The following is a 12,913-nucleotide window of genomic DNA, read 5'->3' as shown; positions in this document are numbered from 1 at the left end:
AATTGATCTGCCTACTTTCACATCACAGAATCATGCATCACAGAACTTGGCACAAAGCTCCCGGAGTCATAACAGGACTAATCCAGCTCTTGTCCCCATCACTCTACTCTTGTTGATCAACATTTTGGCAGCCAATGAAAGTTCTGTTAGTTTCTTTGAAAGTAGCATTTTATCAGAAGAATAATCCTACTATACTACTAATATTATAAATGCGAAAGTTTGCAACAAGTACTGAATGAATTTTGAAATTTTAAAGTATTATTGTTTATAGCCCAGAATAACATATTATAGGCTACCATTTATGCCGATCTGTGACACTAAATTTCACGCGGGTTATTCGCGGGCAAAAGTTAGTATAAATAAATATGACTGTTGATTTAAACCCATAGGCGGCGAACTCCATAAAGACAGTATGCAAAGAGCTGTCTACGGGATTAGGAGATCAGCGAGAACAGCTGATCCGAGCGTTGTTAGCGGCGGTCCACGGCAAGACCTTTGACGGGAAGCAACACGTCATCGAAGCTCTGGCTGAGCTCTGCGCGTGAGTTGATGTTTATGTTTGTATTTTGCAACACAAAATCTTATTTGTTATTTAATTTACTGATTTTGGCCAGTATTGTACAGTTGACATTTGGCAGCGATACATTTATTACAACTGGATGGAATAAAAAATAAATAAATATCCTTAGACATTTTACACTGCGCTTCTAGTCCCAAACTAAGCAAAGCTTGTACTATGGGTACTAGACAACGGATGTAAACATACTTAAATCATTTTTTTTTGTAAATACATACTTATTATACATAGAAAACACCCAGTCCAATACAAACAAATATGTTCATGCACACAAATGTTTGTACTATGCGGGAATCGAACCCGCTACCTCCGGAATAGTAGTCCGTTTCGAACCACTACACCAAACGGCCAATAGGTCCCCACCACCACGTTGCCATGCCAGTAGGCCTAAGATGCGCGCATCGACAATGACATGATATGATAAGACAATTTTCGATCACGTAGATAATTTTATCATTTTCCCTAACATGGGACCATCGATAGAAAAGTCTATCGACCGCTATCGCGTGATAACCGAATTGTTGCCATATTAAGAAAAAATTGCGTTATTATGTTGGCCAACCTTGAAATATTTTAGCTCATTCGTTCAATCTCGTTCATTTCTGCTACTAATTCGGCTAAAAACACATATCTTAAAGCAGTGAGAGCGGCATTAAAAAAAAGTTATGTCAATTTTGTTGACATTACATGACTGCTTGATTGTATTTGTTTGTGTTTTTAAAATTGTATTTTTATGTTTCCAGTCTTATTTTTAATATTTCTAAAGTACGGAAAATATCAAACGAAGAGATAACCAAGTTAAAGAAAAACAATGAAGAATTCCTAATCATACCAATAGTATTAAAGAATGAAGTCTTCAAAATTAACAGAATAACCGAACTCCACTACCTACCCCATAATGCGAGGTTTACAGTAATTATTCAACTTACATAAAGCAGTCAGAAAGTTTATTGAGATTTGAGAAATAAAGTTACACTCATAAGTAGCAAAGTAAGTACCTAAAGTCTAAAATATTAGCTATACTCCGCAGATCTTGATTTTCATAAGTAACAGCACCGGAGAAAAGAAAAAAATATCTTTATTCCTACAAATAAGCTTTCACCTTCTTTCCTATATTTATTTCACATAGTTCTTTCACCGTGTAATAATACTGTGATCAATATTTTGTATGTAAACTTAAAATACAAATTAAGTAAATGTTTCTATTTATGAACTGTTTATGTAATTGTAATATTTATAATAGTGTTTAAATAATATTCTTTCTTTTTTCAGACAGTGGATGAAGAAGTGTGGGATTATGAGTGATTATTTCATTCTAAAGCAGACATAATCAAGTCTTGCTCACTATCATGAAAATTTACAATAACAATCAACAAGAAAAACTTCAAGGGTACTGGCTAGGCTAACCAATTCATGGAATTCTGTTTGTATTTGAAATTATAAATAGCTATTGTAAAACAAAAGTTTTCCAAATAAAGATTTTGTAAATAATGGTTGAATTATTTTGAAATTACACTGCAATAATGAATTTATTGCCTGCGTCCAGCGCCTTTCTGCTACCATTATGATGTCGTCGGTCCACCTTGTGGGTGGACGTCCCACGCTGCGTATTCCGGTACCCGGCCTCCACCCCAGAACCTTGCTGCCCCATCGGGCAACATGGAAAGCATTGGGGGAGGCCTAAGTTCAGCAGTGGACGTCCTATGGCTGAGATGATGATGAATTTATTATAATGGAATAAATTGTACAAGATTATCATCCTGTCACATTAAAGCCCTTAAAAAAGACCACATGGAGGAATTAGATTGATAGTAATGTGGAATGTATGTATGGTATCACCATCAAGTTATAAAATTAGTAAAATTCATTTATTCTCATTGTTATTATAGCAAGTTTGATTACACATCCCACCCAATGCTAATTTCTGACAATGACCTTGCCACTGTTTGATGTAGACACAAGAAGCTCGGTCACCACATTCCGCCCCATTTTCAATAATTTTACAAGATTATGTACAGATGACAGTAGGTACTTAAATCAAGCTAAACACTGTGGGGTATCTCACGACATTTGCAACTTAATATGTAGGTATTGTCTGATGTACTGTTGACTGCCTACCTAAGTAGGTTAGTAATGGTTATTTTACAAGGTAGGTAATGTAATAATTAATATGTGGGTAGGACTGTGGGAGCACTAAGATTTTGCAGCTAGCGATTATAAACTGTCGCAAGATTCGCCTCACACTGATAAACTCTTGAACTAGAACTCAATCTCCACCTAGAAGTAAAAGTATCACAAAGGTGATAGATTCCTTTCTTTGAATTTTACTAGCCTCAAATTAGTCGTAAAATGTCATTTACCATTATAAATGATAAATAAATAGAGTTAAAGTAGCTTGCAAAAAAGTTAATCTCCTATCGTCTTGCTATCGTGGGCAAGGATCGAGGACGATAAAAACACCACATCCTATCCTATCGTGATGTCAAAATATGATATAGTTAGCGCTTCATGTTAGGGCTCGCCAGCAGGGCTAAGATGCGCGCCGTGATAAACTGCTATCGCGGCGTTATATCGATTTTGACGTCACTATATCGTTTTATCTACCGGCGCTAACATGGCACCCCGAAAATTATCATGTCATCTGTCAAAATGTGATAGTGATAGATTTGTTTTTTTTTTTTTGTGATAAACCTGGCAAGCCCTAACATGAAGCGCTAACTATATCATATTTTGACATCACGATAGGATAGGATGTGGTGTTTTTATCGTCCTCGATCCTTGCCCACGATAGCAAGACGATAGGAGATTAACTTTTTTGCAAGCTACTTTAACTCTATTTATTTATCATTTACTAGCTGACCCGGCGAACTTCGTACCGCCTTAGCGTAGAGATTTTCTTAATATTTTTTTCCGTAAGAACCATCCTTGGACTTCCACAAACATTAAAAAAAAAGAATTATCGAAATCGGTTCAGCCGTTCACACGTGATGCCGTGACAACGCGAAACGGGTTTCATTTTTATATATATAGATAATGGTAAATGACATTTTACGACTAATTTGAGGCTAGTAAAATTCAAAGAAAGGAATCTAGCACCTTTGTGATACTTTTACTTCTAGGTGGAGATTGAGTTCTAGTTCAAGAGTTTATCAGTGTGAGGCGAATCTTGCGACAGTTTATAATCGCTAGCTGCAAAATCTTAGTGCTCCCACAGTCCCACCCACATATTAATTATTACATTACCTACCTTGTAAAATAACCATTACTTACCTACTTAGGTAGGCAGTCAACAGTACATCAGACAATACATATTAAGTTGCAAATGTCGTGAGATACCCCACAGTGTTTAGCTTGATTTAAGTACCTACTGTCATCTGTACATAATCTTGTAAAATTATTGAAAATGGGGCGGAATGTGGTGACCGAGCTTCTTGTGTCTACATCAAACAGTGGCAAGGTCATTGTCAGAAATTAGCATTGGGTGGGATGTGTAATCAAACTTGCTATAATAACAATGAGAATAAATGAATTTTACTAATTTTATAACTTGATGGTGATACCATACATACATTCCACATTACTATCAATCTAATTCCTCCATGTGGTCTTTTTTAAGGGCTTTAATGTGACAGGATGATAATCTTGTACAATTTATTCCATTATAATAAATTCATCATCATCTCAGCCATAGGACGTCCACTGCTGAACTTAGGCCTCCCCCAATGCTTTCCATGTTGCCCGATGGGGCAGCAAGGTTCTGGGGTGGAGGCCGGGTACCGGAATACGCAGCGTGGGACGTCCACCCACAAGGTGGACCGACGACATCATAATGGTAGCAGAAAGGCGCTGGACGCAGGCAATAAAATCATTATTGCAGTGTAATTTCAAAATAATTCAACCATTATTTACAAAATCTTTATTTGGAAAACTTTTGTTTTACAATAGCTATTTATAATTTCAAATACAAACAGAATTCCATGAATTGGTTAGCCTAGCCAGTACCCTTGAAGTTTTTCTTGCTGATTGTTATTGTAAATTTTCATGATAGTGAGCAAGACTTGATTATGTCTGCTTTAGAATGAAATAATCACTCATAATCCCACACTTCTTCATCCACTGTCTGAAAAAAGAAAGAATATTATTTAAACACAATTATAAATATTACAATTACATAAACAGTTCATAAATAGAAACATTTACTTAATCCTATTTGTATTTTAAGTTTACATACAAAATATTGATCACAGTATTATTACACGGTGAAAGAACTATGTGAAATAAATATAGGAAAGAAGGTGAAAGCTTATTTGTAGGAATAAAGATATTTTTCCTTTTCTCCGGTGCTGTTACTTATGAAAATCAAGATCTGCGGAGTATAGCTAATATTTTAGACTTTAGGTACTTACTTTGCTACTTATGAGTGTAACTTTATTTCTCAAATCTTAATAAACTTTCTGACTGCTTCATGTAAGTTGAATAATTACTGTAAACCTCGCATTATGGGGTAGGTAGTGGAGTTCGGTTATTCTGTTAATTTTGAAGACTTCATTCTTTAATACTATCGGTATGATTAGGAATTCTTCATTGTTTTTCTTTAACTTGGTTATCTCTTCGTTTGATATTTTCCGTACTTTAGAAATATTAAAAATAAGACTGGAAACATAAAAATACAATTTTAAAAACACAAACAAATACAATCAAGCAGTCATGTAATGTCAACAAAATTGACATAACTTTTTTTTAATGACGTTCTCACTGCTTTAAGATATGTGTTTTTAGCCGAATTAGTAGCAGAAATGAACGAGATTGAACGAATGAGCTAAAATATTTCAAGGTTGGCCAACATAATAACGCAATTTTTTCTTAATATGGCAACAATTCGGTTATCACGCGATAGCGGTCGATAGACTTTTCTATCGATGGTCCCATGTTAGGGAAAATGATAAAATTATCTACGTGATCGAAAATTGTCTTATCATATCATGTCATTGTCGATGCGCGCATCTTAGGCCTACAGGTTTATCACAAAAAAAAAAAACAAATCTATCACTATCACATTTTGACAGATGACATGATAATTTTCGGGGTGCCATGTTAGCGCCGGTAGATAAAACGATATAGTGACGTCAAAATCGATATAACGCCGCGATAGCAGTTTATCACGGCGCGCATCTTAGCCCTGCAGGTTAGCGTGGCAGTTGGGAAAAAAATTGTTTCAACCCACACGTTTCTGCCTACCACGTTGCCTAACAAGGTGGTGGATGGGACAAATAAAGTTTCATCTACCACGCTGAGCTGATTACTAAATTAGTTTAACTTTTTCACGGGACTACTAAAGCTTTGATGTTCAGATTTTTGTAATCTTTTGTGGATGTTTATATGAATTACGAAGACATGAAATCTTCATCATTTCACAGAGTAAAAGAAGGCGAAACCCCAGTATCTCCAACGCTTGCAAGCGATGTGGTGAGCGCGCTTCTTGTGGAAAGCCGCAAGCAAGACATGGGCTACAAGAAGCACGCCATCACCGCGCTGGGGCAAGCGCTCGCCGCCACCAGCTGCGACCGGTTCAACCAGGTCTACGAGATCGTGAAGGTCATACTGTCTAAGGTGGGTACTAAAGTAGACGGCACGGCACTATCGGCTTAAGGTTAGTTCTTGTGGGGAGCCGCAAGCAAGACATGGGCTACAAGAAGCACGCCATCACCGCGCTGGGGCAAGCGCTCGCTGCCACCAGCTGCGACCGGTTCAACCAGGTCTACGAGATCGTGAAGGTCATACTGTCTAAGGTGGGTACTAAAGTAGACGGCACGGCACTATCGGCTTAAGGTTGGTTCTTGTGGAGAGCCGCAAGCAAGACACCAGCTGCGACCGGTTCAACCAGGTCTACGAGATCGTGAAGGTCATACTGTCGAAGGTGGGTACTAAAGTAGACGGCACGGCACTATCGGCTTAAGGTTGGTTCTTGTGGAGAGCCGCAAGCAAGACATGGGCTACAAGAGGCACGCCATCACCGCGCTGGGACAAGCGCTCGCCGCCACCAGCTGCGACCGGTTCAACCAGGTCTACGAGATCGTGAAGGTCATACTGTCTAAGGTGGGTACTGAAGTTCTGAGGCAGCACTATCGGCTTAAGATTGGTTCTTATGGAGAGCCGCGAACAAGACGTGGGCTACAAGAAGCACGCCATCACCGCCACCAGATGCGACCGGTTCAACCAGGTCTACGAGATCGTGAAGGTCATACTGTCTAAGGTGGGTACTAAAGTAGACGGCACGGCACTATCGCCTTAAGGTTGGTTCTTGTGGAGAGCCGCAAGCAAGACATGGGCTACAAGAGGCACGCCATCGCCGCGCTGGGGCAAGCGCTCGCCGCCACCAGCTGCGACCGGTTCAACCAGGTCTACGAGATCGTGAAGGTCATACTGTCTAAGGTGGGTACTAAAGTAGACGGCACGGCACTATCGCCTTAAGGTTGGTTCTTGTGGAGAGCCGCAAGCAAGACATGGGCTACAAGAGGCACGCCATCGCCGCGCTGGGGCAAGCGCTCGCCGCCACCAGCTGCGACCGGTTCAACCAGGTCTACGAGATCGTGAAGGTCATACTGTCGAAGGTGGGTACTAAAGTAGACGGCACGGCACTATCGCCTTAAGGTTGGTTCTTGTGGAGAGCCGCAAGCAAGACATGGGCTACAAGAGGCACGCCATCGCCGCGCTGGGGCAAGCGCTCGCCGCCACCAGCTGCGACCGGTTCAACCAGGTCTACGAGATCGTGAAGGTTATACTGTCTAAGGTGGGTGGTGTTTAATTGTACAGCACATCAACACTTATTACAAGTACGCGTACATTAGACGCCACGTTGTTTTACTTGATGTGTCATGCGCTTTACATTTTAAAGTTCTGGAGTTTGGATTGAGGCATTTGATTGATTTAATTTTAAAGTTTTGTTTGATCAATCGCAGGACAGAGTCTATCAATGAGATTGAATCGTTTTGTGCTTTAGTTTGTAATACAGACTTGAGTAAGCTTGGCGCTGACGGTTTACTATTTACTCTCTCCTATAGTTTTTTTTGTTGAAAAAAAAAACGTCTTTTCTAAAGATAACAGTGGTTAAAAGATTCGAATTATTTTGCTTATGTCTAATCGGATTTTATGTTGCCTCTACAGTATAAGCGATTTAATTTGATAGCATGATCATCAACTGTACCGTGGTATGTCTCATTGTTGTCGTTTTCACGCAGGATGAGTCATCAGTGGGTAAAGAATCGGATGAAGAAGACAACGAGGGCGCGCGTCAGAGGCGGGAACAGCTGACGGCGCTGAAGGAGGCCGCCTACGAGCTACTGGGCAAGGCGTGGCCCAAGGACCCGGACACGCAAGGTACTTTGTTATTCTAATGAGGGTTTTCGCGATTGAAAAATCCGCCAGATGGCAATACGTAGACGCGAGGTCCAAATGCTGCATTATTGGTGGTTGGGCCTATGTCCAAATTTCTTATCTTCCCTTTCTTCGGTGGCTCCAACTCTCAAAATTATCTAGCTGCATGAGATGGTTTCCCACCAATCTGTTTATCGGATTCGGGCCAGCACCTTCGCAGGAGTAAAAAAAATAAAAAAAAATAAGAAGAAAAAACTCGTTGTCTTGGAACGTCTGTCAAATGTGAAAAGTCCGCTGAATATATTGAAATAATAAAACCGCAAGAAATATCGACGAGTCGACCCTCGAAGCCTGGTCTCCGTCTCCTGATCCGCAGGTTGGTGGTTTCCGTTTTATGCAGCTGTATTTTTGAGTTGTTTGGAGTCACCAACCGACCCCCGCATCATCTTTCTTCTCCGCAATTTTATTCCTGGTGTGGCTATTTACACGCCACATCATTAATTTGTTGATCCAATTGGTTATTTTTGACATGACATTGACAGATATGTCAAAATCCACCAATCATGCAGCATTTGGACCTCCCGTCTACGTATTGCCATCTGGCGGATTTTTCAATCGCGAAAACCCTCATTGGGTAGAATCACTAATACCAAGATACACCTGCTTTATAAACACTTCATTCTAGCCCATAAAACCAGTTTGTTTTGAATTCTGTTTTGTTTACAACTCGATTTTATATTGTACCTATACTATGATCAATATTTGTCAGTCAATTGATAACGTCACATTATTCAAAGCTTTGCGAAATATATGGGAGAGTAGAAGTTCAAAGCTAACTTTTATTCAGAATCATCAACAGTACTATCTTTTTGTTTCCAGAAAAATACCAAGACGTCTTCTTCGAGCACTGCGCCAAGTCTTACTCCACCAGTTCGCGATCGACGCAACTGGCTATTCTCGCATCCATCGCTCGTGTATTAGAGCGCCTGGCGGTATTAGGCAGCGCGGGCGAGCCCATGGATACCGACAACGCGGCCGCCACCGCGCGCGACGCCGCCGTCGCCCATGCTACGCAGCAAGTCTCCGCTGTCATCGACTACACGCTCAGTAAGTACCCTGTGACGTAGCTAGCTCGACAGGTCATAGTAGAGTCTATAGCGCGAGTATTAGAGCGTCTAGCTCTATTAACCACCGCGGACGAGCCCATGGACACTCAGTGAGTACCCTGTGATGCACCTAGTTCGACAACTGGGCATACTAGCGTCTATAGCGCCGAACTAGCGTCTATAGCGCCATACTAGCGTCTATAGCGCGAGTGTTAGAGCGCCTGGCGATATTGGGCAGCGCGGGCGAGCCAATGGATACCGACAACGCAGCCGCCACCGCGCGCGACGCCGCCGTCGCCCATGCTACGCAACAAGTGGCCGCTGTCATAGACTACACGCTCAGTGAGTAATGCAAACTCAACAACTGGCCATACTAGCGTCTATAGCGAAATTGGAGCGTCTTCGATATAAGGTAGCGCGGGCGAGCCCATAGACACCGACAACGCGGCCGCCGTCATAGATTACACATCGAGTACTGTGTGACGTAGCTAACTCGACACCTGGCCATACTAGCGTATATAGCGCGAGTATGGAGCGTCTAGCTTTATTAATCAGCGCGGACGAGCCCATAGACACTCAGTGAGTACCCTGTGATGTATCTAGCTCAACAACTGGCTATACTAGCGTCTATAGCGCCGCACTAGCGACTATAGCGCCGCACTAGTGTTTATAGCGCCAAACTAGCGTCTATAGCGCCATACTAGGGTCAATAGCCCGCACTGGCGTCTATAGCGCCATACTAGCGTCTATAGCGCGAGTGTTAGAGCGTCTGGCTGGATACCGACAACGCCGCCGCCAGCGCACGCGACGCCGCCGTCGCCCACGCTACGCAACAAGTGTCCGCCGTCATAGACTACACGCTCAGTGAGTAGTCTCTAGCTATCTTTGAATAGTAAAGCAGGGAAAAACAACTTATTGTATTGCCTCTATCATGCGTTTGGGACGTCAAAAAACGTAACGGCACGCAGCGAGTGGCTGCCGGTGACGTACCCGGCTCTTAATCAGTCCAACTAGCTATGCTCGCGGCTGTCGCGTGTAAAAAGTCACGTCACACTGCAAGTGCCCGCTGTCATATACGTTAAGTGCTGACGTAGGTACTATGAAGAGTCCTAGCCATCTTACCGATGTGTAACCTATACGTCACTAATACTTACCAATTTATTTTTCTTCAACAGAAAACAGCAACCAAGTGAGGCACAGGCGAGACGCGTTAAATATAATGGAAATTCTCATCAAAAAGTTAAAAGGTAAACCCATAATGGAATATTTGGTTCTTGTATATTTTTTAGGTGTAAATAAAAATCTAATATACATTTTTTAATTACAGAAATGAACAAAGCAGATGAACTAAATAAACTGAGAAACATTTACCAAACCTATGCTCAAGACTTATCAAAGGATTCGTCACACGAAATCAGAACCAAAGTAGATAACATTAAGGTTCACTTTAAATAAATAGCACAATGAAATGTTAAGTTATTGACAGTGTTGTGGAATAAAATGATCTTAAATAAAAAAAATATTTCCTATTTATTTTGAAATATCGTGTGAAATGAGCTGTAATAATTAATCAATCTTTTCTTTTCAAGTCTATTTAAACGTTTTTGAAGAACCGTAAGTTTTTTATTTAAAAAAAACAGTTGTTTAATTTATTGACTATCTGATATAAAGATTATATTATCACAATTAAGGAAGGGTAATAAAATAAAATAAACGTACATATGTAACTATCACATTTGTGTTTAATGCGGTTGCATCAAATAAATCTATGGAATGAAAACAATATTGCAACAAGTATACATCGATCGAGATTAGAAATGAAAAGCGACTGCGATATAAAAGAAAGGATTCAGAGAAATACTCATGGTTAATTTATTTATCGTTACTGTATATTATTTAATTGTATAAGAGTTTAGTAATAAAATAAAATTACATCTTATTTACAAGTAATCTCGCTCGACACTGACAAAGCTAAATGATTATAAATACATAATTCTAACATAAATTCTTCACGACAGTATCAACTAATTAACTAAATAAATTATAATTTGCTAACTCTGTACAATGATTCCTATGCTAGTTACCTTCAGTTTTCTTGACACCGATAAAGTTAAGCGATTGTGATTAGTCAGAGTTGTAACGCAAACTTGCACGTTAAAAAGATGATCAAAATGTCCTTGACTCTTCAGGGTAAGGTTTTCAGCTGCCACTCCCATTCATGGCGTGATATATCTTTTAATAACAGTTTTCTGTCTGCCTTTTCTCATAAAATGCCCATAATAACTATCATATTACGCATTTAAACATTCATCAACCAATCACATTAAATGAATTTATTTTGAAATAAAGCCAATTTCTTCAGTGTAGAAACCAAAGGCACGAATTAGTGCTACTTAAATATAATACATTTAAAGTCACATCTATGCATAAAAATTGCAACTAGTTTTTACTCGTAGAATACTTAAAACGACAATAAATTAGCATATTCATCGGGACGAATTGCGTTAGTTTAGACCAAGTTGGTGTTAATCGAGTTATAAAATAGGATAGAAACCCATTACACAAAATATATAACTTATTTACATACTGTGTATTATATTAAGGCTATAAGTTAAATACTAAATTTAACAACATGAAAAGCAAAACTTTGTACATAATACACATCACATACTCGTAGAGCGATTCAAGAAAAAATCGCTTATCTGTGTGCAGTAAACCAAAACCAGCTAAATTAAGACGTAATTTCATATGAATTTCCAGTAAAATCTAAGAGCGGTTTCGCAATATGTCCGATCCGAATGCTTCAAAATATGGATCAAGGAAACGCTTGAGAAATCCATTGAGTAAATAACTATAAATAGTTATACTTCAGACGTAGTGCCAAACCGCTCTGCATGGCGGTTTTAACGTATGAAATTTACTTTTTCTTTCTGCAATGGGCTTATTGTTTTCTAATTGACAAAGTCAATAAAGGACATTGTCAGAAACCGCCTTAGATTCCTGGGCACAGCAGTAAAGTATCAAAATTAATCTCTTACTTTTTGAATACTTAAATATTAATTAGATTGTAACGGACACTTGAGGATTAAAAAATGAAATAATAAAAGTATTTTATATGCATTCCATAATACTATGACGACATCCGGACATTTTAGGGCGTGGCCTGCTCCATATCCTATGAAGTTCCATAATTTGTGTCGATAAAATCTATGTAAAATCGGCACAAGGCAATGCCGTACTTCATTGTTAGGAATCCATGTAATAGTGATGTTGACTGCGGTCATCATAGACAATAAGATACCGATCTTGTAAATAAAATAAATCGTCCAAATTGCTACAGTATGACTAGATTTTAATTAAAAGTTAAAAATATATTGCACGATACTACAAGAAGCTATCTAATGTGTCCAACTGGTCGAAGGTCATGAATAAAATAAAAAGAATTGTGATCATAACACTGATATAGACAATGACAACAATATGGCATCATCTTTAATATATCTGTTACAGTTTCAAAATTCGATGAAAAATCCAATGCCGCTTAAAGTGAGAGAAATGTCTAAAGTTCTAATAGAATTGAAAGTTTTATTCGCTCAAAATGCTTATAACAATAATTGGTAATACATTTCAAATATTAAGTACCTTTATAATGTATCGATAGAACCAAAATGATATCCTCTCAGCTTGGAAAGGGAAAACCCAGGATTGGGGGAGCGCTCCAGGCAATTTTTAGAACATTTCATAGGTGGTAGTAAATAATATTTATTTTATTATTAAAATTGAATATTTTGATATTGATAAAATTGAATATATCTTTCGATTCAAATACCGAATATTTTTCAATCGATAATAATTA

The 12,913-nt window shown here is 39.1% G+C and overlaps 1 protein-coding gene and 1 long non-coding RNA gene across 2 annotated transcripts in view; one reads left to right on the top strand and one right to left on the bottom strand.

The window, feature by feature from the left end:
- Window positions 1-12,016, top strand: part of LOC135071334 (proteasome adapter and scaffold protein ECM29) — a 28,540-nt gene extending 16,524 nt beyond the window's left edge. The window contains exons 32-42 of the mRNA XM_063965127.1: window positions 390-541; window positions 5,995-6,187; window positions 6,253-6,366; window positions 6,423-6,494; window positions 6,551-6,673; window positions 6,729-6,823; window positions 6,871-7,009; window positions 7,816-7,954; window positions 8,831-9,058; window positions 10,233-10,304; window positions 10,385-12,016. Coding sequence (XP_063821197.1) covers window positions 390-541; window positions 5,995-6,187; window positions 6,253-6,366; window positions 6,423-6,494; window positions 6,551-6,673; window positions 6,729-6,823; window positions 6,871-7,009; window positions 7,816-7,954; window positions 8,831-9,058; window positions 10,233-10,304; window positions 10,385-10,512 — 1,455 coding nt within the window. The 3' untranslated portion in view covers window positions 10,513-12,016. The remainder of the gene's footprint in view (window positions 1-389; window positions 542-5,994; window positions 6,188-6,252; window positions 6,367-6,422; window positions 6,495-6,550; window positions 6,674-6,728; window positions 6,824-6,870; window positions 7,010-7,815; window positions 7,955-8,830; window positions 9,059-10,232; window positions 10,305-10,384) is intronic.
- Window positions 4,479-5,601, bottom strand: LOC135088536 (uncharacterized). Its single transcript, XR_010261052.1, has 2 exons — window positions 4,984-5,601; window positions 4,479-4,697 (listed from the first exon to the last, which is right to left on the bottom strand). It is a non-coding gene; the product is annotated as an uncharacterized LOC135088536 (long non-coding RNA).
- Window positions 12,017-12,913: the final 897 nt, after the last annotated feature.

The sequence above is a fragment of the Ostrinia nubilalis genome, chromosome 4 (assembly GCF_963855985.1).
Source record: "Ostrinia nubilalis chromosome 4, ilOstNubi1.1, whole genome shotgun sequence".
Taxonomy (NCBI): Eukaryota; Metazoa; Arthropoda; class Insecta; order Lepidoptera; family Crambidae; genus Ostrinia; species Ostrinia nubilalis.
This window is presented reverse-complemented; position numbering and strand designations above follow the sequence as displayed.